The 27,450-nt window shown below is 37.7% G+C and overlaps 1 protein-coding gene across 1 annotated transcript; it reads right to left on the minus strand.

The window, feature by feature from the left end:
- Positions 1-1,545: 1,545 nt before the first annotated feature.
- On the minus strand, positions 1,546-25,151 carry EIF3E (eukaryotic translation initiation factor 3 subunit E). Its single transcript, XM_066334968.1, is given in 13 exon segments — positions 1,546-1,708; positions 2,776-2,910; positions 3,370-3,471; positions 8,981-9,100; positions 9,765-9,866; positions 11,803-11,929; positions 12,618-12,742; positions 14,189-14,314; positions 16,346-16,450; positions 16,883-16,925; positions 20,081-20,198; positions 23,169-23,283; positions 24,996-25,151. Coding segments are annotated over 13 exon segments (1,347 nt in total). The 5' UTR covers positions 25,086-25,151; the 3' UTR covers positions 1,546-1,669.
- Between the last annotated feature and the right edge of the window lie 2,299 nt (positions 25,152-27,450).

Consider the following 27,450-nt stretch of genomic DNA (forward strand, 5'->3'; position numbering starts at 1 on the left):
GTGCTACAATCTGCATCTACCTTTCTGTGCCTACACAGCTGGTACATGAAAGTCCAAAACAGAGAACAGATATCTGTGACAACACAGTATCTCATCCTGGGATGAGACGATTTTAAAGTAAATTCTTCCAGTCAAAGGAAAAGCTGCGTGTGGGCCCTTTCCCTGCTGTTTACAAAAAAACATTCCTATTTTATCTCATTTAAAAATTCTTTAATTATTACACAACTGCACTTCTATGATTGTGTTAACAGGGAACATGGCTATTACAAAATCTAGATTGTTCTAAAGTGACTGTTTTGGGGCAGTAACAATATAGAGTGAATCTGCAGATAGCCATTTAGTCAATCCCTTGACAGAAAACTTGGGGAATAAGGAGGCTGGCATAGAGCACGGTAGCCTTAGGAAACTGCTCTCCAAAATCAACTTGTTAGCTTCAGCTGTGTTTCAGACACTGAACTCCCATCCTAGGAACCAACCCTATACATAAAGTGAATTCTTGTGCTGGAGACCAGCTTTCTTGCACCACGGTTATAGACCAGCAGCAATCTACTTTTAACTCCTTATTACTACCACTTCTTAAGTTCCAGTTGCTCAGCCAAGGAAGGTACCTTTGAAGGCGAGAGTCCAACTCCCTCCTCCAGTGCAGGTTTAGGTCTATCAGAGTGCTGAGGTACTTACTAAATCCAAAGGTGGGGATTGCATACCCTTTCTGGGTGACTGCTTCCAGTGCCTTATCACCTCTAGGTTATAAAACTAAAAATGTTATTATTCCCACTTAAGTCCAACTGGATTTTTCCCATGTTTTAACTTGTGTCCATTGCTACTGATCATGTCTCCATGCAGCTTGAAGACTCTTCCCACTGAAGGGACTGAACACAACAGTAAAACCTGGTCTTAGCCTTAAGGCTAAGACATCAGTAAACTGTTTCTCCTTTCTCAGGCAACATATAATTCCAGACAGTAAACAGGAGTGTTGGCAAGCTAAACCAACTTTACACACGTAGATGAATCCCAGAACTTAAAGCACTAACAGGGAAACAGGCACACAGTTGGAACAAGCTGAAGGTGAGTCACTGTGTTTTCCTCAACCTTAAACACAAAACTGTATGCAGTGATAGTGCATGCAGTGATAGTGCCTCTTCCTTTCCAACATCCACCCTCACCTCAGTGATCAGTGACTATACTTGATGGAACTCAGTAAAAGGATCTGTCATTTTCTCTTAAAGATACTAAGGCAGATTCTGCCGTGCAAAGGTGCTAAGGGAATTCAGGCAAGTGTGAAACAGTAGTTGAAAACTCCAGAAACTTACAACCTCCCTCCAAATTCCAACAGTTAAACTAGAGTTTTGTTCCTTATGCTTGCATCAATAATCTTAAGAACTTCAAGTTTCAGAATGAAAGTTTAAACCATATGCAGCTCACTCACCTTTTTTAATGCCCCCTCTCAACTAAAAATACTCCAGAAAGTTTACAACACCAGGCAAATACTGCGATGTTAAAAGATACAACATAAGAATTCACTGAAATCAAACACACACAGACTGATAAAAGTAGCCAATTTTATTCAAATAACATTATCTCTAACACATAATTACTTTTTCAAAAAGGTTACATATATATGTGCTTTTTAGTCAAAGAAACAGATTTTTTTCCCCACTACAGAAGTATTTCAATAGAATCCAGAGTCTTGAGTAGCCCAGTTAGGTGCCTAAAAATGAATAAAGAAGATTAGAAGAAATTACTTTACTATATTACCCAATTTAAGCAGTTCTAATACTGTATATGGATATGAAGTGGGAATGCTGTTAATAATGAACAATACCCTATAGGATTACAGAAAGTATTGATATACCAGACACACATACAATAATTGAGTTGTACAGCTAGAGTTCTCCAAGCTAGTAGTTTCAAAAAGGAGAAGTTCCAGAAGATCCCAATATAAATCTAAGAACTCTTCAGCTGTATTTTTAAAAGAAAGTAATGGCACACAAGTTTCACAGAACTTCCCATTAAGAGAATAAACTTAGAGTGCACCAATGACTGTAATTTCCATCAGTATTTCAGCCAAGAACTGAGGAAGTGCAATAAAACTTAATATTTAAGCTCTTTTACTGCACAGTTTGTTCTGATTTTTTTGTTTGCTTGTTTTAAAGATGTATGGCTGGGCCTCAGAGCCATCTCTGTTACAGTGCTGTTCTCCTCACAGAGCTTCCCATATTGTAATGTGGAGGGAAGCAAAACCAGACGATCTTGCCAATTTTCTCATTTTCACTGGTTCTACTAAAACCTTTCAATGACTTAATTACAATCTCTAGAATTTCACTAAATGGGTTTAATAGTCAGGGTTTTGCAGAATTCTTCCTCCATATTCCAATCTTAAGTACCATTCATTCTCCTTTCAATACCATGTATGCACCTACAATACTTTTGAGTACAACCCACTTGGAAAAAGTATTATGACTACTTTCATAAGTGTCACACTTCATAATCTGCCCTTTCTTGGTGGTGAAGGAGACTATTTAAAGGAAGCAGAGCAGCAAATGACAGAAACAGTTATGCAACAGAATGAAATAATGATGAAGAGAAAGGCTAAAAGAAAGCAAGAACCACTGTCTAATTCTCACCAAGACAATGTAAGTATTTTCCAATGTAATTCCTAGTATTGCAACTAGGAGTAGGTACATGTGGTGAATTGAGGCATAGGTTAAGAAATATACTTAGATTATCTCTCATAAAAAGGACAGCAAGGATTCAGAAAACGTAACTTATACCGACCTCAGATCTACCACTCTGGTTCAGTTTCTTCTCAATGTTCATAGCCAGCATTTGACTACGAAAAGACAGGCTTTTGGTCTTTTCAATCACTTGTTGATAAGGTGAGACTGCATTGTTGCCCATGACCACATGGCCCTAAAATCCAGCAAAGACAGAACAAATTTAACAACTGCTCAGCATGCAGCATCTTTAATATTATACTCTGCTTTCAGAACTTTCACAGATCATCTTACAGACAAGAGCAAAACATAATAAATGAAATCCACTACAGTTTATCCAGGAACAGAACGTTTTGATTTCTATTGTTTTTCTTTGCCCATGAAGTAGAAGAAATTTAATGAAAAACTCAACAATTCACTTGGATCATCTGGCTTTAAACTGAAAGACAGCAGGTTTAGATTAGATTACTATGAGGGTGGAACAGGTTGCCCAGAAAAACTGTGGGTGCTGCATGCCTGGAAGTACTCAAGGCCAGGCAGGATGAGGCTCTGAGCAATCTGGTATAGTGGGAGGTGTCCCTGCAGGTGGTTGTAACCAGACTGTCTTTAAGGTCCTTCAACAAAAACCATTCCATGATTCTATGTACAGTCTTACCAGCTTTGAATCCAATTTGGCATCTAATCGTGCATTTCGAATCAGATTGACAATCCATCTTTCCGCTTCTTCAGGAGTCATATTCAGTTTATCTGCCACATACTAAAAAAGACAACCAACTTATTAAATGGCAAAATAGAATCTCTCTGATGTTGGTAAACATAATGAGTGGAATACAAGTCAAACCAGCCCAAAATACGGCACAGTCCAGGATTCAATACACACTGCATAGCTAGGAAGCTTACTTTCATTTGACTGAAATGACTTTAAAAATTACATATATGCTCTCCTGAAGAGCTCCCACCCCCACTGCAAATAAGAAATTCATACCCCAAAACATTTATTTACTCATTCTGAACTACACCATATTGCTTTTAAATCTTGACCTGCACCATTTCCTATGTTCCCATTTAAACCTTGTCTACACAAACATTCTTGGAAAAGCTGTCATTTAAGTAATTTCACTATTAACATAAAACCACCACCACTATTATTAATAAAAAAAAACCAACAAAAAAAACCAAAAAACCACCACCGAGTTGCTTTTATTCTCATTTAAATGAAATCAGCAGTCAAAAAAATATAGACTAACTGCTCTAAAAAAATGTTTAGCAAGAAAACGTCACTCCAAAGTTCAGGAACAAGACCCATGAGACAGAGTTTGGTGTAGAATATATGACAGATACACTATGCTAAAATTTGCAATTTCAAGAAAGGAAAGTAGGGGAGAGCAGAAAAAAGAAAATTCTTAATCAAACAAGCACTCTTGTCCAAGAATAATTCTCCTAATAGTGTTTCCTGTGGCTTCTAGCTAACTCCTTTAGCTTCCTGCTGGCAGTTGGCTCATGCAGGGCATTTGTAACGCTCACTCTTCCATCAGCTTTCAGACCAAGGTAACAAACATGAGGTAAAGGCTACTGGCATGACTAAAAGCCAGCTGGTAATGCTGAGTTGCACAAGAGGTCAGTTTCTTGCCATATTACAGAATCTTGCCTAAACACCTTTTCTCCACGTGAAAAGGTGATTTCTTCTTGATGATGATTTGCATGAAGTAAATACTTTATCAATTATTAGCTTATCTACCTGGCTGGACTCTACACAGACTTCTTTACACAGCTGTCTCTCCTATATGGCCTTGATCTCTCCCCTTTCTCCCAACTATAAGGCAAATTCCATTTTCTTCCACAGATAACATGAAGTAAATAGGAAAAAAAAAAAACCCTGAAGTAAATTAAAATACTGGATTTACAGTGACTTACTTAAACAAGTAAGACAACGAATGGGTAACAAGTGTTTGAACTTGGCAAGTCAGGGGGAGTAAATCCAACCCCAGTTGCAACTGTTCCAGTAGGCCTTTAATCTGAGTTTGAATCAGCAATTTTTAAAAGCAGAAGAGAGAGCAGAAGACATCAGAGATGGAAATTTTTGTGCAATTATCAGTCATCTGGACAGAACATGAGATACTTTAATACAAAAAAAAAAAAAAAAAAAAAAGGTATAATCACTTATTACCCCCATCAGTGATATTAACATTTGATTGAAATTAAAGAAATTTTAAACTGGAAGTACATGGTGTGCATGCAATTCTCATATTTCTCTTTTATAAACCTTAGTAGGATTTAAATAAAGTAAATTCCCTTCCAGATGACCACAAGAAAGGCTGCTCCCACTACACTGAGGGTTAAGCAACCCAGCTTTGGGATTACAGTGTGGAACCTCCATTCCTGGAGATGCGGCCTTTACTGTGGATTCTTGATCAAGCAGCACAATGGAAACACTGCTGTGGGACCTGCTCAGAGCTGAAAATTGGGTACACAGGATGAAACCAGATGACTTCCAATCTACAGAACCCACACTTTCCTTTTTCCTTAACAAAGTCCTCATGTAATTGCAGGGGAAGGGGCACAGATTTCTAGAGAATCCTTCCAAGCCAGAAACTACAAAGTATTTTGCATTTGTTACTAGCAAATAATTTTACTTTTTCCCTATTATCTACATTTTACTACTAGCTCAGCTGTCTCAGAAGTGGCTTCTTTTATAAGCTAGTAAGTGTTTTTTTTTAACAAACATACAGTACACACGCAGCAACACAAGTAGTAATACTGCACAAGTATTATTTTCCTGCACATATATCAAGAAAACTTAAAAATCATAAGATGAAAACTACAAAGTAAAAGGATTTTAAAATCTGGTTTATCTCCACCTGTAGCTTTCAGACTTAAACAGATTTTAAATTTTATTATAAAACAACTGACATTATCAGGCAGCAACTACCTTTTAGTGAATAAAGAATAAATCTATTACAAAACCTAGAATTTTATATTTTATCTTTGACACAAGAGATGACCTTTCTCCAGCACTTGTGGCAACTGGATTCCCCCTTAAGAGTGTCCTTGTGGCCTACACTGAAGCAGGCAGGACCATCCAAAGTGCATGGATGTATACCATGGTATTTTCCTGGTAAAGTAACACACATGGCCAAAAAAGTATTCTCCATCCTTCCAGAGCAAATGCACAGAATATCTATCCTGATTACAATTCTGTAACAAACACCACAACTCTCCTATCACAGTCAGAACACGTATTTAGAACTCTCAAGATACAAAATACAGCTTAGCCTCATACAAGTTTGACAGTTGAAGTAAATAGTGACACATTTAGATTTACAAATACATATTAACACCATTAATACTAAGAAAAAGATGCAACAAGTTGTATTATAAGTTACCACTGTTATATAAAGATTCCTGCTATAATTCAATAAAATTTAGTCAATTATAATTAAATACTACTAAAATTTATAAAATGGTCTACCATTTCAAGTTACAGTTAATTTCAAGTGGCAGTTTTGCCAAACAGTGGCAAAAATAATTTTAAAAATAATTTCTGTCCCCCAGTTTTACAAGGAATTCACTTATTTGAGGTCATGCTAGGGCTAGTGTCATTCAAGTCTTCATTTACTTAAAAAGCAAGCTTACTGAAGTCCCCACATGTTCATATAGGGAACGAAGCCCATCTTATATTAAGTTTTCTTGTGTGTGGCAGTACAAAAGAAAAATGAAGTATATTCACCTCTCGAACTAAATACAGGCATATCAAACTAATTAATACAGAATTATCTTCATCTATTCTCTCTATTAAACATGACATTTCAAACAGCAAACCAACAACAGGGTGATTTGGGATGTGTAAACTTTAAGTTACAACTGATAAAGCAACTATCTCCTTTGGAAAAATGTCAGCTACCTAGCAGATCTAAGTAGTTAAAAAATTAAACAGGCATTTATTTTTATTTAGTACAAGGAACAGCAAGTTTCCCACTGTTTCCAATTCATTCTAAATAGCTAAGCAGTACTCATCAAGCACTGTGTTACAGCCATCTAGTTTTTTGCTCCAGGATTAGCAGTGGAAACCACTTGGGAACAAAGAAATGCAAGAACTACGTCTCAGCCAAACATTCATTTCAACTGGCTAATTTCTTCAAAAGCAGCCCTGAAATACACTACGAAATACTTATGTACCTAATTTAATCAGCCCAAATATAATGATTGTTATAACTCAGAAAGAAATTTAAGGCTGATATCCATCATTATCAGCACAATGACCTACTGAGAAGCACCTCATTACTGACGACTGACTCCATGTGCAATTAACCTAGGGGTATGTGGCAGGAATATCCATGTCATTCTGACATAAATGTCTCAACTCCAAATCTATCACTTGCCTCAGAAAACACTATAATGCTTATAAAGAAAGGACACTGCTACCTCTATTTAGGAATCACTCACACGTAACAAGGACAGCCAACAGTATGATATTTTTTATCATACCTAAAGATGAAATATCACACACAGCACAAAAAATATGAACTATTACTACAATAAACTTTTTTTCTTTAATTAAAAAATAAATAAATGGCAATTGCCTACCACAGATTTTGATAAGGCTTGCTATTTTTTGCCATAATGAATCACTGGTATGTTGCCAACAGTTTAGCAATATCTTTTAATGCAAGACTTGAAAAATTCTTAACACACACATTGCAGAGTCTTTGCTCATTGACTGGAGTCACATAAGAGGAGATTTCTTAGAAAGACATCTAGTCTCTAGCTAAAATAGCTTAAACATCTAGTTTCATTGAAAATTTGTGCTTGATCATGTGCAGTATCACACCACTAAAAAGAATGTGTAGAAAGAACAAGACCACTATTGGGCTTCATATTCCCAGAAACTAATCCTTAAGAATATAGTACATATGGGGTTTTTTTCCCCCAAATACTTGCTCAAACCCCCTTTATGCCCAAGCATGCAGTATTCTGCTTAAAGTGATTTTAAAAAAAGCAAGTATTAAGTATGGAAAAGCTCTGCTCACAACATGTAGTTCCGTTTACTATTAGGACTATATGCTTAAACCCAATACACCACAGCTGACTAAAATGCTCAAATTCACTGTTCCCCTTTTACGGCAAAGCCATTGACTATTTTAAGCTGATACAAATGTTGAAAAAATGTTTTTCAAAGGCATTGATGACAACTACGTCACCCAGTGACTAAAGATTAGAAGTAGTAAGAGTCAGTCCTCCTTCCAACTATACTTATCCATAAAAATGCAATCCCTCCAAGAAGTTTGCAATATTAAGACAATTTTCTCTGAAATCCTTTCCTTTGAAATCCGGCAATGTTAAATCCTTTCCTCAGAGGACTAGATGCACAAATTTGCCCTGGATATAAGGTAGTAACAAGACTCCATTGAACCACTGACCAATTCAACAGCCCTTTTTCTGCTGTCTCAAGGACCTCTGCACTGCTCTCCATCAGTGAGATTTTTATAGCATTCAGTTTTTCACTTCACTTTTTCTTTTTTAATTTAAGGATGTGGAAATATGGGAAATGTGGACAAAGGCCAAGTGGAAAGAGACCTCAAGCATACATAGTATCTTCCTATTTAGTTTTTTTTAATATATATATACACAAGAGGCATCAGAGCTGATTAATTTGAAAGTTTGCATTTATAAAATAAATCTGAATAAACAACAGACATATTTGCTAATAAACAACTCTTACTGCTGAATCACTTTGTGCCACAGGGAATAAAATCCATTGTTTTCTATTTAATTAATGAAAAAAGCAATGAGATTTAATAAATTTCAAAGAACATACCTATAAGACAGACATGGGTATCTGTATCCACCAAATAAAAGCAATTACTGTATTTGCAGTTTGTATTTACTTAATATTAACACTCTAGTTGAACATGTGAATTGAGGTCCAAATGAAGTCACCAAGATTTTGGTGACAATAGGTATGAAAGTTTCCATTAAATCCAGTAGAGATCCCATTTAACATCACAGCAGTTTTAGCTTGAAAGTACTGCTTGTTTGGGGTGGGCTAGGGGCGGCCAGAGAGAGGTTGTTTTGAAGTTAAGTGCAATAATTAAACTCTGAAATATAATTGTAATTCAAGTACATCACATCAGTTATAAAACTAGAAAGAATACTATCCAAATGATACTCCAGTTAGGATTTTACCTGACAACTGAATACCGCCTGAGGTCTGCACTGTTTGTCAACCTGCCCTCCATGAGTGATTTTCTGAGCTGAGGAATGAAGACATTCTCTTACCCAATGCTGATGCACTGGTGGATGCGACAGAAAGTCTCGAATATAAAGAGACGGGCGTTCTCAATGAAGTCCTCCAGGCATGCCACCAGGAAGAAATCATTCACGAGCACCTGCAAGTGTAAGCAGGAAGGGAACATGAGAGCAAACCTGAGTAGGAATTTACTAGCAGACACTGCCAATAACTATGAGCAGCCCACAGTATACCTAGAAACACTATTGATGAGGATGTGGTGACAAAGCTATAGATTAGCAATACTTTTTACTGTTTCATTGTTCAGCATCTTACTCAATTTGAATTGCACACAACGATGATCACTGAGGTCTGACTCAAGAAGAGGAGTAAGGCTGTAACTCAAATTGAAGGTCAAATTCTACTGCTGTCATAACTACTGAAGAGCCTTCAATATAAATTTTGACTCCCCACTCATCTTTCACAACAAAAGGCAAATCTGAGCTTTTCTTCAAGCATTTCTCAAACTTTAATGGAAAACCTGAAGCTCAGCCAAATGCATGATTACCTATTTGCTTCTTCTTCTAGAGCCTCTTAAATACAACATTATTATAACATTAAAGCTAAATCCTCAACAGTAAGTCACATTAAAGTGTTACAAAATGAGTTGTCAAAAAACCCAATACCACCCAACCATGAATTAAAGTTGATCAGAAAACACTGGCAATGGAATCCAACACCACTTCAAACAAATTAGCAGTCCATTGTCAATTTTACAGGTCTTTGCTTAAAGGAAAAGGAGTCATAAATATTTTAAGTCTTACTGTTTCACATTCTCTCAGCTTCTTCTGTGCTCCATCAAAATCGAAGTTAACATACAAGCATTCCACAAACTCTGTGATAGGGTCCCTGTATGTATAGGACTCCTATAAAAAAAAATTAGGAACAATATTAAAAATCAAGGCCATGTGGTTGCTCAAGTTTTCCTCAGTCTTAAAAAAAAATTAATAGTGGGAAAAAAGTCCACGTATCACCTTAAGAAAAGAGCTGAATTTCCCAACCTCTCTTGTAAAAACTACAGAAATGTGCTTCCTCCCAACAGTCTGGTTAAACAGAGGTGCAGTTTCACCTTCAGCATTTAATGCTGCAATCTTTAGGAAAGTGTCAAGAGACCAGAGCTGTCTCTGAATCAAACCTCCATATTTCATAAAATATGACAGAATAATCTTCCTAAATTCTGATTTCAAAGATGACTCCAACACCAAATCCTTCACACTTTAAACTGCATGATTATTTGATTTTCATGGACAACATAGCTAATAAAATGCTACTTTCTATACACAAATCACTTCAATTTATTTTGGCATTACAGAAGTTAATTCAACTTTCTCAGTAACCAGGTAGAGACTACACTACCTCTGTATACAATTGTGTAAATTCAGGTGTAAAGAACATCCGCTTAAGTGTTTCTAATGCATATTTTAAGACAGCCTAAATCAATATGTATCAATATATGCTTTAGCATACAGTAAGATCAACAGATGCAGGGAATTCATAAGAGAGATATTTTTCTTTATAGATCAAAGTGTTTTTTTTCCTTCCCTAAAGAACTGTATTTACAATCACATTACTTAGGTTTAAAATCTAGTTTCATACGTGTTTTTCACATCAGAATTACACCTGTTAACCATTATTTGCAAAATGGTCTTAGAATGAGCATCTCAATTTCAATAAACAAAAACTGCTTACCTATCAGTTCAACACTTGTAAAGATGTTGCAAGCATAAATAATCTTCTACTGCTACTAGAGCAGTACCACATAAATTTCAAATCTATAAAACCTCTACCACATCATCATTTAATATCATGAATCATCCAGAGTAGGAGAGTTCTAAGAAATCTGATAGGTGATTTCAAAACCAAAGCCCAAGTTGTTATTTTCAAAAGGAGTATCCTAATGGCGTGCAAGACTGAACAAAGGCAAGAAATTGTAACATTACTTACTTTAAGCATTAGAAACTCGTATTAGAAGCTCAATGTTGCAATCAGATTTTACACGAAGATAAAAGATGAGTCATAACAGCACTGATTTATTGCTTATACTACCTTTTGTGAACACTAATGCCTAAAAACAGATTAAGCTGTGGCTAGAATTTGATCTTTGCATTGACTGTGCTTTGCACAGATCGTTTCCCAAATACTTGAAGTAGTTATAAATTGATTGCTAACCTATAACTGTACTGTCACATTTACATATATACACCACAGATACAATGTTTATTACTCACACCATTATCAAGTGTTTAGTGTACACCATCATCAAGTGTACTAGTTTGTATACAAGTGGCTTGATGATTTCAGATAAAAATCTGGGCCATAACCCCATTGACTGCTACCAAGCAACTGTCTTAATTGCTCTTCTCTATCTCCATCCTCATGTGACTGTGACAACAGAACCGTTTTCAAAAGAATGTAGGTGAACTCCAACACACACAATCCAGTGGTTTTGAAACGTAAGAAACAACCCTTATTCGTACAACAATTCATTGTACAGATTGTTGAAAAGAAGAATCAGATCCAAAGCCATTTCACACCTCATTGAATTCTCAGCATTTAGCCATACACAAAGTAAGAACTCTACTGCATGTATGTGTACATACACTGCTCATGTATACACAAGGAGAAAAAAAAAATTCCATCCTCCCACTGACGGACATGCATTTTACTTCAGTAAAAACTTTCATTGACAAAAACAAGTATCAAAGTAACTCAAATCTTAACCCAGTTATATTACCAGAAGAAAGCTATCATGAAGTCACCTTAAAAAAAGGGGCAAAAAATATCAGACCATGCAGTCCTTACCTGCTGAATAACCTTGACTAGATCTTTCAGCACTTGTCTACGTTTACGAACATCCTTATTTGTTATCACTGCAGTAGTCAAATATCTGAGGATATGTGGGCACATTGTCTGAATTGCATTGAGATACCTAGAAAGAAAAAAATGCAGATAAGATTCAGAACTCAAAGTTATACTGAAGTTTGTTGATGACCCTAAAATGGGAGGAGCTGTTAACTCTTCAAAGGCAGAGAGATCTGACAAAGGAATCAGAGGACTGGACAATCAGCCAACTGTATTAAGTGTAACAAGGGCAAGTGTCCAGATTCTACATCCGGAACAAGGCAACACTGGGTCTAGTACAGACTGGGGAATGAGAGGCTGGAGAGCAAAAAGGGATCTGGAGGTCCTGGTCAACAGGTTGAATATGAGTCAGTGTGTCCTGGCAGGCAGGAGGGCCAACTGTGTCTTGGTGGACATCACACACAGAATCACCAGCTGGGCAAGAGAGGGGACTGTCCTGCTCTGCTCGGGAGCACTTTGGTATTTGGTGCAGTTTTGGGTGCCACAACGTATGAAAAGTATCAAGCTATCAGAGAGCATCCAAAGGAGATCAACAAAGACTGCTAGATCTATATGTAAGTCAATCAGCTCACAAACAGTGTTTCAATTCTCATTTTTTAGGCTGTGATTTCCCTTGAGAATCCTTTTTAATAGCTTTTTACAAAATCAGAATAAAACAATACCTTCACACTGCAGTCCTAAGCTCAGCAGGCTGCATATTCATCACTGGCCTCCAATTTGATTTAAACACCCCCATATAGCACAACACAACTTACTGTGGCCTGATAGAGAAAAGGTCAATGATGTTGTCTCTCCCTTTGGGATGATTAAAGAACACGAACAAAGACCAGTGGATAAGCCATGTTCTTTGCTGAAGAGACTGCAGCGGAGAGCTGACAGACTAAGAGAAAACAGAACAATGGTTCAAGTCAAACACAATACAAAGTTGCTTGAATACTAACACATGGAAACCTGTAATGCTCAAAATTTTGTTATTTTGCATCAGCTCTTTATAATTGTCATCACTTTCAGGCTGAGTTTGACTTCCAGCTTTTTATCATCTCAATGATAAATCTACTGGAAGTTATAAGCAAGATAAATTTCCCAAATTGAACTCCAAACTGTTTCCTGAAATTGCATTTTTTTTAAAGGCAAGAGCAGACATTTTAGCTCTCCAAGACCACCATACTAACCTAAGTCATTTCCTTTCTAATTCTGAATTTTGTTTCTTGTATTTCCTCTTCAGTTGTGATCTGAGTAACTGCTTGGCTTTTTCCCCTTTTCTGTTTTACTTCCTTCCTAAATATGTGCAAAATTTTTTGTCATAGACCCTCAGACAATGGTGAAACTCTATAATCAATTTCAGCCAAAAAAGAGAAATGTAATTACCTTCATTTAAATCTGCTGATAATGGACAAACAAGGGTTCAGCTCCAAGTACCTGTATTAGCTCCAAATTTCAACAGCACTTTAAACAGACTGCAAAACAACCCACTGAGGATGAACTGATAGGCTAGTAATCCTCAATCCAAAGAGTAGGACATCAAACTGCTATGATTCTATCCTAAAAAAATCTTGGGAGCTTAATGAACAAATCAAATGGTCTAGTATAACGATACAGAATGATAAAGACAGCAAACTAGAGAAGAAATTCTGTTAAAATTAACTATCTGTCACATAAACAAAGACAGACTGAGGGACAGAAAAAAACCTGGTTTTTCAAGACTGGTTCACGAGACTAAAACTTTCACATCTCTGCTATGGCCAGTGAAGCTCCACAAGCAAAGAGGAAGACTGAGAGGAAGACTGAACTAATCCCATCAGTTGCTCTGGATTAGCACTGCAACCCCACTCTCCCTTAAGTTCTTGGTACTCACCTGAACTCAGGAGAGTTTTGTCAAGAAAGCTGAATTAGCTGAAAACTGTTTCCAAATAGAACACAACTGTGTTATGTTTTTTGTCAAAAGCACTGTCTTCATGAGATACCATGGTTTATTTACATGCATTTTATTCTTTCCAGAAAATGAATAGTACAAGTATCTGAAATTTAGGCAGCAATTTCACACAATCATACCTTGCCCTCAAATACATCCTTAAAATTAGTTTACTGGAAATATATTTGAAAATGCAGATGAGAACCTAAGGTGTTAAGAGGCAAGCAATTTGAAAAAGAATGTTTCATTATTTCTTCATGAAGCATCCTTTGACTCTCCCACTGCCAATAACAAAGTATCAGGTGAAAAGGTGGTAACCTACTCCTAAACAAGACTGCAAGTGATTTATAACAAAACTTGAATACTAGCATCTCTAACCTTTTACCTTGCTAAGATGTCCAACATTTTACTTACATTATTATCTATTGTCTCCTTTAGTCTTGTGAGATCTTCCATGGCTGCATCCCAATTCTGCATCAGGATTTCAGATGCCAGTTTTCCCCAAAGAGAACTCAAGGCATTTCTGTCTGTTGCTGGAACCTATGTTCAACAACAGCAATAAAGTCACACTCCTAGTATTTTTGTTGGAGAAGTATTATTTATTTTTAAAATTGCACAGGGTATTTTCTGCAGTATTTTTCATTTACAATATATCAATTTTGCATAGTCCTAACTCTCCAAATTAAGTGTGAGGTTTTTTTGGGTTGGTTTATTGTTTCTCTAATCAGAAAAACAGTTTAGACACAGAAAAAAAAAAAAAAAAAAAAAGGCAGTAAAATTTCCCAAGTAGGAACTAGGAAATCCTGTCAAAGTAAGACAAAGATCCATGCTGCTGCAGTTTAAGTTAAAAAAAAAGAAAAAAAGTGGCTGAGCACCAGATGACACATTAGTTCCAAATTTGTTCTCTTTTTTTGTTCTACCATACAAACATGCTTCTCAACTAGTAAAACAAGGTTATTACAAGGCAGGTTCCTAAAGAACTCACAATAGTAGGCAACCACCTTCAAAAAGCTAGCATTCCAAACTCTTCCTGCTCATGCCTCGCCCAGAAGTGTACTTGTTACAGAAATGTTCAGTGGAACTGCGACTTTGCAACAGTGCAACTGTTTCCTGGCAGGGCAGTCCTAAGGCCAAGCTCTTTTAGTTTAACACAGGAATGAGCTGCACTGTGTCATTCACAATGCCAAATTTTGTTCTCAGACTGGTTACAATAGTTCTTTCATAGACTATGTTTCATCACACATGGCTTTTAAACAAATCTTCTCCCATCAGAATTAGTAACAAAGATCTTATACTAAGCTATTATCAGCACAAAAATCAGTACTTCATATTTTGAGGTTACTTGGCATACAAGAACATAATGTTATGTCCAGAAAAAAGACAAAGAATTAAGGACAGTCACCCACAAAACTACATATGTAACTTTCATTTCCCCTCTTGGCACATAAAAGGAACCTGTAACACTGAAAGTCAGCTTTAGCATCAAAATTTAGACTAATAATTCAACTCATTCATACTTTAAGTCCTATTCTTCTGGTTAAAGACACATTTCCCATTTTTTTCTTCTTTAATTACAGTGAATTACAGAATTTTTTTTTTGTTTACTCTAGCAGTATTTCAGAGAGTTCAGGTAACTTTTAGATGGGAATAGAAACTAGCAAGGAAAAAGCATCAAGGTATGAACCACCACGTGTTTTCAGCAATCATTGCACAAATCTCTGAGATACTGAGTCACTGTGTATCTTCCAGGCAATCCAGGTGCCAGTGCAGTAGATACTGCGTTGAGAAGGTTCACAGGCTCTGTGCTGGCTCCAATTCACTTAATTAGAGGTAGCTATTCACAATAACTGCTTTTAGGTACTGCAGCTGCTCCAGCTACATTATCTGGATTTTCAAGCAGTTACCTTAAATTTCCATTTCTTAGTAAAGCAGCAGATTCACTGACCACCAACAATAAATTTACTGTGCTGAGATTCTTACAAGACATCAAATCTTTTTTCTCAAAATTCACTCCCACCAGTAAGAAATGATATGAATTACAACAAGATGAAAAGAGTTGCTTCAGAGATGATGGATCTGGTTCTACATTTATCATCTGAGCTGTCTACATTTCATAGGGAAATGACTTCTACTCCTAAATCCATCACAGAATTCAAGAGAGGACAGATGAGAGTTCAGATAAGAAGCTGGCAATTCACCATTACCACCAAATTACATTCAATCCACCTGTGAGCTTTTCACTGCTGTTGACTACATCTGTGCACAAAATCAAATGTTCTCAAAAACAAGTATTCATTTCATTGTATTCTATAACTAAATGTTACAAGACATACAAATTTAAAGAACAATTCTGAGTTCTACTTGAAAATAATGGAATTGCTGAAAAACAGTGATTATTATTAACCATTACTGTAAACTTTGGCACACAATAACTGCATCAAAAAGCTATAAAGTATTATATGATAAGAATGAATAGAGACATTTTACTAGTTTCAGTATTTCACTGAAAAGAACACCAAACACACAAACAAAAAAAAAATAAACCCCACCCAACAACCAATCAAAACTTACCAGAACCCTAAAGAAGTAGAGATATTCTGCAGCTCCTGAGTAGTTACCACACTCATACTGGAATTTTGCATACCTGTAGAGTGTATCTAGGTACTCCTGCCTAAACTGAAAAGGAATACAATAAAAGCTTTTATTCATTAGGGAAAAAAGCCAATTTTAATAGCAGAGTAAGATTTAAAATCTATAGCTTTTCAAAAGACATTGTACATAGGAAAAGACAATAGAAAACTATTATACTCTCAATCCATGCCATGAAAGGCTATAGCAATACTAGAAAAAGGGGAAATCTTGCATTACAAAGTAAAGTGCACCTAAGTTACACAAGTGCAGCCAACATTAAATTTCAGCTCTTTGTTTGTTTGCTAAAAATTAAAACCTCAAACGCTTAAATATGTTTGTACTAGGAATTCTACCTGTTAGATACATTGACAGGGGATAGGACAAAATGCTAGGCCATACTTGGTCAAAATGCTGCCAGCTGTCAGGGAGCTTGGGTGGACATACTTAAAACTGAAGTCCAGCAGCTACAGCACTTACCCCATGCTTCTCAGCTAAATAGTCAAACAGCATCCGACCATCTCTATAACAAAAGGATAGAAAGCATGTTTTTACAAAATAAATTGATAGCCACCATGCAACACTACACGTTGCAACACAATATTAAAGTTAAAACACAAAAAACTCAGCATGATTTTAAAGTTCCTCCACTTGTTCAAAAGCAGCTGCAGAGTCATCCATTACTGTCACATAGTTTCAAAAATCTTAAAATTATTCTAATTGTTAGTCATGAACTCCACCTGCAACAATAACTACAGTTAAGAGTGGCAAGTTGTTCTAAATTTGATAGCATCCTAAGCTTTCAGTATGAAACTTAAATTCTGATTTAGAGCTCTTCCCACTCTCACATTCCAGTTTCAGAGCAATTACCCTAGACTTGATTTTAACAGGAGATGGGAAAAAACTACCAAAGACTACAGTAAGTAATAATAGAAAGGAAGTTTATCCTACTGTTAGCACTGAGACAGAGCGGGTCACACGAACATCTCTACCACAGTGAATATGAGCAGAATACAAAACCATAAAAAATAATCATACTAATTAGTTCCAAACATCTATGATCATGTGAAGATCATGTGATCATCTGAAGACTGGTTTTTATTTAACATTAACACTAAAAGAACAAGCTGTATTACCTAGATCAAAGGGAAGTTTAAGCCTCCAAGAGGCAAGCTGTAAATTCTCTGGGGCAAATATACTGTCTGTATACAAGGAGTATTTTCCCATTTACCCTGAAATCAACTGACTGCAAAGATACGAGTCTGTTTAATTAGAACTTATGGTACAAGATTCTACAGAGAAATGGCAAATTCCCAAGTGAGCCAAGAATGATAATCCTTTTAATCTTGCCTCTGAAGGCAATTAAATAATCTCATGGATTTGTTCCAGTAAAACATATTTAAGGATGAGGAAGACTGACTATAACTCTGTAATTTTAAAGTCAAGGGCATCCAACTTGCTTAGAGAAGTGAAATGTTTCGGCTTATTCTTGGAAGAACTTCCAACTGCAAAATCTCCTTTACACATTACTTCCCAGAGCTGGATATTCCACATGGATCAAAAGTAACAATCTAAAGTCCCAATATGCAGCTATCTGAATTTGATACAGATTCAGAATCACCAGCAGAAATTCCCAAAAGAATCAAAACCTCTTTCTACTATCTACAGCACACTACTCAGGTCCAGACAGATGGGACCTATTTCAGCCCAATTCTACTCATTACTATCTAACCCAAATAATCTGGATTAGAACTACAGCTGAGCCAATAACCAAAACCAGAACTTCTGAGCTGTCAAGTTTCCAGATATTTTACAAACACAAATCACATACCAGTTCTGAAATGAAACTTGCTGCAGATGAGCAGTAGGACTAACACTCTATAGTATTAGGCAAGTTATATTCCATGCATTTATTGACTCTTGCTCCCAAACAAGGTATTTCAAATTAAAAGTACATTCTATTGACCAACTTCTGTGACTCAAAAGTCAAGTAACAGAGCATGTTTCCCACAGAATGCTGATATTTTAGTAACATTTTTCTAGGCCAATTATTATTAAAAAAATGGCTAAAGGTCAAGCAAGAAATGGACAAGACCTCTATATGTTCAATTAGATTTGAACAGTTGTGGAGGAAGACTTTTCTTTAAGACAGGCTCAATTCCCATAGTAACTGCCATTTCACTTTCAAAAGTATACCTCCGAAAACAAGTGACTCCTGCCTTTGCATAATCATAAGTTATAAACAAATGCAATCTCTTTTCTTTATGTAATTATCCAACATGAACATCCATCCTGAAATCAGATTAAAAGGCAGCTTACTTAGTTAACTTAGTTAAAAATGTTTTTACAGAAGAAGCTTAAGTACATTTTGGTGGTATCAGGATAGAAAATAAACTTCTCCTGACATGCTGCAAAGCTAACAGGTGTTGTGATTCCTACTGACATCTTGTTTTGTGTCTGCATTGAGACATAATACACTGGGCCTCACCATTTCTGCCCAAGATCTAAAATAATCTATAACAAATTCTGAAAACAATGGGAAGAGTGGAAAAAAGAACAGACGCAAGAAAAAAATATTATAATGCGTATTTGAAACAGAGTAAATTCTAATCAAGCTCCTGTCCCTTGAGGGACCCATATTCTTCAGGGGTTTTGTTCACAAAGGTATATTCAGAGAGAAGATTTTTGCAGACTATGAAAAGAAAGAAGAGTTTGTACATTAAATACTTTTTGAAGAAATTCCAGAAGTCATGGTCCAGCCTTCTATACCAGTGGATGCATAAAGCTTGCGAACAATAAACCCAAGTACAGGCTTCACCTTCAAATTCAAGTTGAACCATAGGTTCTCTCTCTGATGCAGTATGGCCTATTTAAAATTTTAGGGCAGGTAAGGCTGAAGAGGGAATCCAGTTTGTCAGACACACTGACAACAGCAGTAACAATGACTGCTATGTAAAGGAAACAAGGAGTAATTTATGCCAAACAAATACCTGCCCACCTCTCTGCTGAAGGTGCACTTAATCCTCAGTGACTACAGCTGAACTCTTTCCTACAGAGCCCAATTCAAGCTTAACCACAGTGAAACTCTGATAGACCTCAGATACAATATGCAGACAAACTCATTCTAATTTAATTACTCCCACAAGAAAATTTACAAGAGGAAACATCTTAAAAAGACTATTATGAGCATTACCTTACACCAGCAAGTTGGAATAGTTTGGGGGTGGAGTGAGTAACAGGGAAAAGGACAGAACAACCTAGAAAAATACATGCTCTGAGGCTGAAGGGATGTTCATCCACCAGGCCTCCCAGACTAATATGAACACTTCATAAAATATGAACTGTTTCAGTCTGTATTTTCCCTAAACTCAATTAACGTCAAACAAAAAAGCACCTGCGACTGGACCACAACAGATGATGACTGCCACTTGTACCAAGTTGATTCACAAATATTATAAACCACAGATGTCTTATGCACAACAAGGAAAAGCACTGAGAACAGCAAATTGTGTCCAGCAATTTCAATTACCTGACCACAAGCATTACTTAAATACTGTATGAAAATAAAAATGTCTTTCTTGCAGATACTACACAGAAAGCATTTCTAACTACACATTCCTAGCAGTAACACTTGAGAGGTACCAACAAACCATCCTGACAAATTATGACAGAAATTACCTAGTGGACTGCATTTGCCTCGTAGTCTCTGGATCCTCAAACATCTTGACAATAGGTTCTGTTTCTGCTTGAAGCTGCTTCAGCTGTGCAACAACAGTTGTTCTTTTCTCACGCAAAGCTGAACACACAAACAAAAAGACTTTAATATAATGCTTTAAGATTTTCACGAACCAACCTGTAATTACATGGTGCTGACACCTGAACACATCTTCCCAATTTCCACCTCACCTGTCCTCTCAGCCAAGTCTCACACCCAGCAGAGTGTAACAATTCTGTAACTTAGCAAAAACTTCTAACATTTGGTTCCTTTGCTCCTGTACGGAGGCCACCAGAGAGCAGGTACAGCTAGAGCAGAGTCTGTATTAGACAAGGAATCTTCAGGCTTCCACTAAGGGAGAAACAACCTTTAAGTTCACTTATTCCAAATAAACTTGCAAAAAAGTAAACAGTCCAATGACACCAGAGAAACTGATTTTCTTCTGACTGATGATCAGGTTCTGAAAAAACACTTAGAGCATACTTAACTAAAAACTGACAGGAAAAATTTCAAGCAGCTCAACCCGCAAAATTATGATTTTGAACAGTCTGTGCTTAATGGAAACGTTAAGCCCTTTATGAAAAATTGTTAGGAAATTCAACTAGGAGTTTTAGGGTGATTAGTTTACACAGACCTCACATTCCTCACCAAGTGCTAGCAATGCAGTAAAATGAAGACTTTAACAAAATTCAGAAAAGTGTATCTGTTTAAACAAAAATAAGGAAAAATCACCATGGCTGCGTGACCCAAGAAAAACATGGGATCAGAGAAGCCAAGTCTAAATCCCAGGAGATAAATGCAGGAAACTGTGAAAGTGAACCACACACCAGAGCATTTAATGCCACAGTGAACAGTGGACATCTCTTTCATGATTTGACCACACAGGTATTTGAACAGGACATCCAAGGTGGCTAACACCATAACGGTGACTCAACCTAAATATAAGAACAACTTGCCTGACAGGAAATGTTCCAACAAGGAGAAACTATCTCCACCTTCAGTTGACTCTTGAGATTATAAAAGAGGAAGAGGAGACAGATGAAAGAAAAAACATTCAGTTGACTTACTAATAATACGAAAATGTTTTCCTGCGACATCTCCTGGGTGTGTAATTGTAAGTTGATCTCATGGAAGACAAGACAAAAGCAACTATAAATTGTGCAGGGACATTTCTAATTATAACTGTGTAAGTGAACTTAGCTTTGAGTACTTTAAACAGTGAAGTCTTAAAAAAAGATAGTGTAAACTTCTAATGACACCAGTGATTCCACAAGTAAGAACCACTTGTCCATGCACACATTCTGATAAGTTCTGATACAAGAAGGTGACACACACCAGAGAGATCTCAGAAGTTAAGGCCTTTGCATAGGAAGCTGTGCAAGCAAGCACCCTGAACAATGGACTCTGTGTGAAAGACTCTGCTGATGTTAATTGAACAAAAGCCACAGATCAAATAACAGCAAGTCATTGCACAAAAAAAAAAAAAAAAAAGAACAAACAAAACAACCAAAACCTGCCAAACTAATGATGTAAAATCCTAAGAGATGTAGTGTTTTTCTGACTCTTTTCAAACAAGTGTGGAAATTGCTGGTCCTTAATGAAGGCAGAGAAAATTCATTCAACTTTCTGGCAGCTTCATAACTTACGAAGTTGTACTCGAAGGCAATCTCCCTAGGTAATTGGCTATAATCAGAACTCTGAAGACATTCTGAGTAGTTACTTTGTTGAACTCTGCTAGAATTACCATTTCTTGTGTTGTTTACTTCTTTAGTATTTTACTTCTTAATTACTACTGATAACAGTAATATTCAACAGTTTAAAAGGCTGAAGCAGGAAAAGAAACAGGAATACCTATTCAGCTTTGAGATTTTTTCTATAGCCTTGATACAGCCTGACTTTCTAAATCAGTAGAACTGCTAAGTAATCTAAAGGTGAAGCTATTACTACAACTGTTTCTTAGATCACAGAAGTGAAACACTCTGGCTGTCACTACATGTTACAAGTCCCACGTGTCACAGTACACATGCCCATAACACCCAATGCTAGGACAGACTTGGTCAAAACATTGACTCCAATGTCCATGAGCCCATCAGTTCCCTTGTTCCAAAGAGGTGAGTGGCCATCTCTGCAGATTCAAGAGCTTGAAAAGAGCAAGACCCAGAGGAAGAATGCAACAGCACCCAAGTCTCTTCCTCCTAAGATGCAGGCAAAATAGACTTTAATCCCAAGAGCTAAGAAAAAGGTGAGGAACTCTCTGACATGAAAAAAAAGATGGAGAAATAGGAAGCCAGTGGATATTGAAACACTAGGTCAGGAGAAAACAAACAAAACAGTTAACCCATAAGAAAAAGAACTGGGAAAAAACCCTTAAAATCAAAACGCCATGAAGGATGGAAATCAGACAAAGCTGGGTAATCTCATTTTCTCCCCACTCCCAAATGCTGCTCAAGATGACAGAAATTTAAGTAGTAAACAGAGAAGTTACCAAAATCATAGACAAGATAGTAAGAGATCACATTCATTCTAATCTTAAATTTATTTTCTTCTAGAGAAGCAATTCTTATATTGACAAAATTCAGGAAAATGCGTATTTTCAAAAAAAACCTTTTTCTCTCTAAAGTCTAAAAATCAGGCACAGACAGATCAATGGAATTATTTACAATGCAACTCTACATTACAACTCTAGCCTTAACATACTGGATGCTTTAAAGAAAAAGTCACCAAATACCAAAATATTGTGCAAATGTTTAATTCGACAGATGAAAAGCTACCACAACTCAATTAAGCTACACCTTTGAAGTGCTTGAAATTACCAAATCAGCATTGAAATACTTCAGAGATCACTCAAAGGTTAAATTCCTGAAAGACCAACAACCCCAAACTTCCCAGGATCAGGGCATTCTATTTGTATCAGTGTTGCACATCCTTTTGGTAATGCTGAAGTAAAACAGTACTCTAGTTTTTGGATGCAACAAGGAATTACCACTAGTTGTTTATTATTTTAGACAGAAAGGTTGCAAAACAAGCTTTACATCTAAATGAGCAGCTTACCATGAGGAATTTCATCGGAATAAAGATTTTTGTACACATCCATAGCAAAATCCACCATGTTGGTATCACTAAGGAGATCCAGTTTTCCTTGGAGCAGCTCTTTTTCATTGTATATCTGAAATAGGAATTATTAACAAATTCATTTCAATAGTGTTGAAAAGTTTCAATTATGTATTACTTTCACGGCACAGTTTATGGACTTCTGTACAATTGAATTGTTTGAAATATCAAATCTCACAGCTCTATCATTAAGAGTACTCTCTGCATTTTCAGTCTTGACAAAATACCAAATATTTCCTGCTATCTGTAAGTGCAGGTACTTCAAAACCTAATTCGGAGTCAAGTAACATTAGTTTCTTAACAGGAACAGTAATGCCTATTGCAAAACTACATACATATGTTAAAAAAACAATGAAATCTTCATTATACTTTTATTTTAAAGTACTGAATACTTTCCACAAACTAAAATGCTGAAATGAGTGAGGACTAGTTAAATAACTTAAAAGTGGATTTCAGAAGAGACACACAAGATTAAACTTAAAAATTATTTGACATGCTGATTAATCTAAACTATGCTAGGTCTACAGCATAAGAACTAATTTAGAGTAGCTATGTAATTGGATGGTGTACTTTTAAAGTTTTCAAATTGTTTTTTAGAGTTCATGGTCTATAATTTAACAGTGAGTTGCAAACTGCTGTTAGGTGGGGCAGATGTAGGCATGGGCCAAATCCAGTACATTCCTCAAAACACATTTGCAAAATGAGTATTACAACTCATCACATCACACTGGTGGACATCTCAGATATAGAATCTGTAGAAGTTTAATTCAGCTCTGAACATTGTGATGCTCAAAATTAATGCTACAAAATTAACTGTTTAATTAACTTCAGCTAACATAAAAATGCCAATGTAAAAATGTCCCCAAGATGACAGGCATTAAGTAAACTCCACATGCTAGGCATGACAGCTGGTTAGGTCAAGTTGTCTCAACAAATGCAAGGTTTATCGGTTCCTTTCTAAAGGCTAAAATAAGACCTACTTGAAATTCCAAGCTTTATATAGTTTTACATGTCTTGCTTCCATTTCGAAATAGTTCAGAGTGATGAGAGTTTAGTTTAAAGCATCTGAAGCACTTGTCTGACTGAGGTATCTCCAGCATTACTAGGTTCTTTGTAGTAATGTAACTTGAAAATATACATAAGACAAAGCAGGGATAATTCCAGAAGGAACTTATATTTGTTTCCAATACAAATCCGTGATGAACTGGGTTTCAAATTAAAATTAATTAGTATCACTGGCGTAACCCCACAGACCGCGCTGAGCTCCGGCTGCGGACGGCCCGAGCACCGAGAGCCGCGGGGCTACCGAGGGTGTCCCACGCTGTGCGACTGCGAACCGCGGCTGCAAGGGCGGGCTTCAACTTCTCCTTTCTCCGAGCACACGTGAGGAAAACACACTACACCAAATCCGAGGAAGCTGGAAGCGCAGGAATGCTGTGCGGCCTCACAAGCGAGGGGCCGAGGAGCTGCACGGCGTGATCAAGGAGCGGCTCCCGCAGCCCTCCTCTCGGCTCTGCGCCCGCCCGTCCCTGGGCAGCCCCACACGCTCCGTCCCTGGACACACGCGGCACAGGAGCCTCGATCTCCTCCCGACGGAGGCTCTGAATCCCCCGCGGGCCGCGCCCGGCCCGCGCAGCGCCCAGGCCCACGGGAGGAAGCCCCGGCCGCGGCGCACCCAGGCCCATGGAAGCACCGGCAGCTGGCAGCAAGGCCTGACGCTTTCCCGCTCCCGCAGCCGGCTTTCCCACCCTTAGGAGAGACACGCACCTCCTTGACCGAGAGGAATTCCAGCAGCGGGAAGACCAAGTGCCGGTCCAAGAAGTGAGCGATCCTGGTGGTCAGGTCGTACTCCGCCATCTTGGCGCCGGGAGAGAGGAAAGGCCGAGGCGCGGCGCGGCTCTTCTGAGCGCTGCGCCTGCGCGGCCCCGCCCCCAGCGCCGGGCCCCGCGCCTGCGCACTGCGCTCTGCGGGCAGGGGCTCAGCCGGGGCGCGGGCCGGGGCGGGTATGGCCCCGGTGAGCGGGCGGAGATGTGGACGATGGCCGAGCCCTTTCCCTGCCGTCCCTTCCCTTCCCGTCTGCTGGGCCCGAGGCGGCTGTGGGGCCGGTCCGAGTGCGCGGTGTGCGCCTGGGGCAGGGCCCTGCTCGCGCCTTGCGTGGGGTGAAGGCGCCGGTGGAGCGCGTGAGCGAACGCTGGGCAACAGGGCGGGCGGTCGAGCTCAACAGTGGGATGTCCGGAGGGGTTACATCTCCTGAAAGCAGCTGGGAGCCCAGCCCCACATTCTGTGCCTTGTGTGTGAGCTTGACTTGATCTAGATCTAATCTGGTAATGAGAAACTGAAAAGGGGTCTAAGCTGTCCTTGGCACCAAGTGAAAAGTTTGTTAAGTTTGTTTGTCCGTGTTGGCCAAGCTCTCCATGGTGCCACATGAGACGGAAGAAGGCTGGGGAGCTGCTGGACAATGACTTACACAGGGAAATCCCAGCAAGTGCAGAAATGTATTGCTGAGTTTAGCAACAGAAATGGAATAGCCACTAATACCAATGATAACTTGCATATTTCTTGTAGCCATGGTAAGGGAGAATTGGTAGTGTCCCCATACCTGGAGGTACTTAGAAAATGTGTGGATGGGGCACTTAGGGACATGGTTTAATGGTGGACTAGATCTTGGAGGTCTTTTCCTACCTAAATGATTCTGTGATTTCACCATGTTAACTCACCAGAAGGATAAAAGGTTTCTTTTCCTGTTACACTTTTTGAGTTTTCTAGTGATTTTTGTCACGACACATACCTGAATTCAGTAAGTCAAGCCTCATCTCTTCTCATAAAGCATTACTAAAACCTTTGTCACGAGTAAACTTTTCCTTTCATGAGCAGAGGCATGATAATTTGTTTAGTGATTCACATAGCTACAGACTATGTCTGTGGTAGCTACAATAGCTGTTAATGTGGAATAGCAAGTTTGTATAGTTGTATAGTACTATACAACTATAAATAATTTTAGACTTGGATGATTTGTTTTAAATGTAAATGGGAGGCGAGGAATAAGAAGGTCATAACATTTACTAAGGCATTATTCAGGCAGCTAGTGATGCTCTCCCCACCTTAACAGCAAGATGTAAAGGCTATAGAATTAAAAATGTGGCAGGCTGGTTTTTAGAGGTAAGACTTCATTGCATCTTAATGATTCCCTGTAAGGGGGGAAAAAAGTATGCAGAATGAATTAGGTAATTCTTCATGTGACACTGAATTGTTAACACTTTCATATAAATGTGTAATTTATGTGGTATGTGTAATTTTGTATTAGTAATACTCTTCTCAGAACATCGTGTTTGAGGAAGAATCTCTTTTCATCTGCAAGACAATCTTGCATTTTTATAATAGTTGTAAATACTGTTTTAGTAGTTGTAGATACTTTGATAGCTACGTATCACTGATGACATACATAATACCTAATGGTGAAAACTATCTTCCTGTATTATTTTCCCCATAATAACAATGTGGGTTTCACCACAGCTTGTTCAAACTTGCCACTGATTTCTCCTCATGACAGTCAGATTACAGAGCTGCCAGTGGAGTTGCCAGGCTGTGGAACGGCCAGTGGAAGACCTTGTGCTGAGGATTACTGTTTTAAGGAGAGGGTGTCTAACTGCTTTAGCTATATCATCTCGTGAGATAGATAGTCACCCTCTTGGTGGAAATGTCTCTAAAATCCATGTAAGCTTTTATGGCAAAACAGTCTTAGCCAGTCTTAACTGAATAACAGGAAATGTGAGTTTATTTTGAACTCTTGTACAGACACCTGACTGAGGAATTATACAAAATGTAGTACCTCTAGGCCAAATTTCAATTTTGACATAGAACAGGCTTGAGGCTGAAGTCCTCTAACCTAGTGTACTTCCCTTCTGGAAATTCAGCCCACTGTACTTAAGATTCTTAGCACCAGTGTACTCAAGAGTGCTTAGTTTGGTTAATAAAATAAAAGCCATTTGGCTAGAATTATCCAGAATGATAATTATTGTTCAGAAGTTTATCCTAAATAAATCAACAGGAATGTATCTTGCTTGGGCTAAGTCTTTTGATTTCACAATTCCTGAATAGTGAGGAAATTTTATCTGAAGGATTCTGTTTACATAATTGGTTGTCATTTATCTTACTGTTAATATGACAGTGAAATCCAACATTCTTTGAATTGTTAGAAGTAAATAATCACTAGGAAATCATA

The sequence above is a fragment of the Sylvia atricapilla genome, chromosome 1, assembly GCF_009819655.1.
Source record: "Sylvia atricapilla isolate bSylAtr1 chromosome 1, bSylAtr1.pri, whole genome shotgun sequence".
NCBI lineage: Eukaryota > Metazoa > Chordata > Aves > Passeriformes > Sylviidae > Sylvia > Sylvia atricapilla.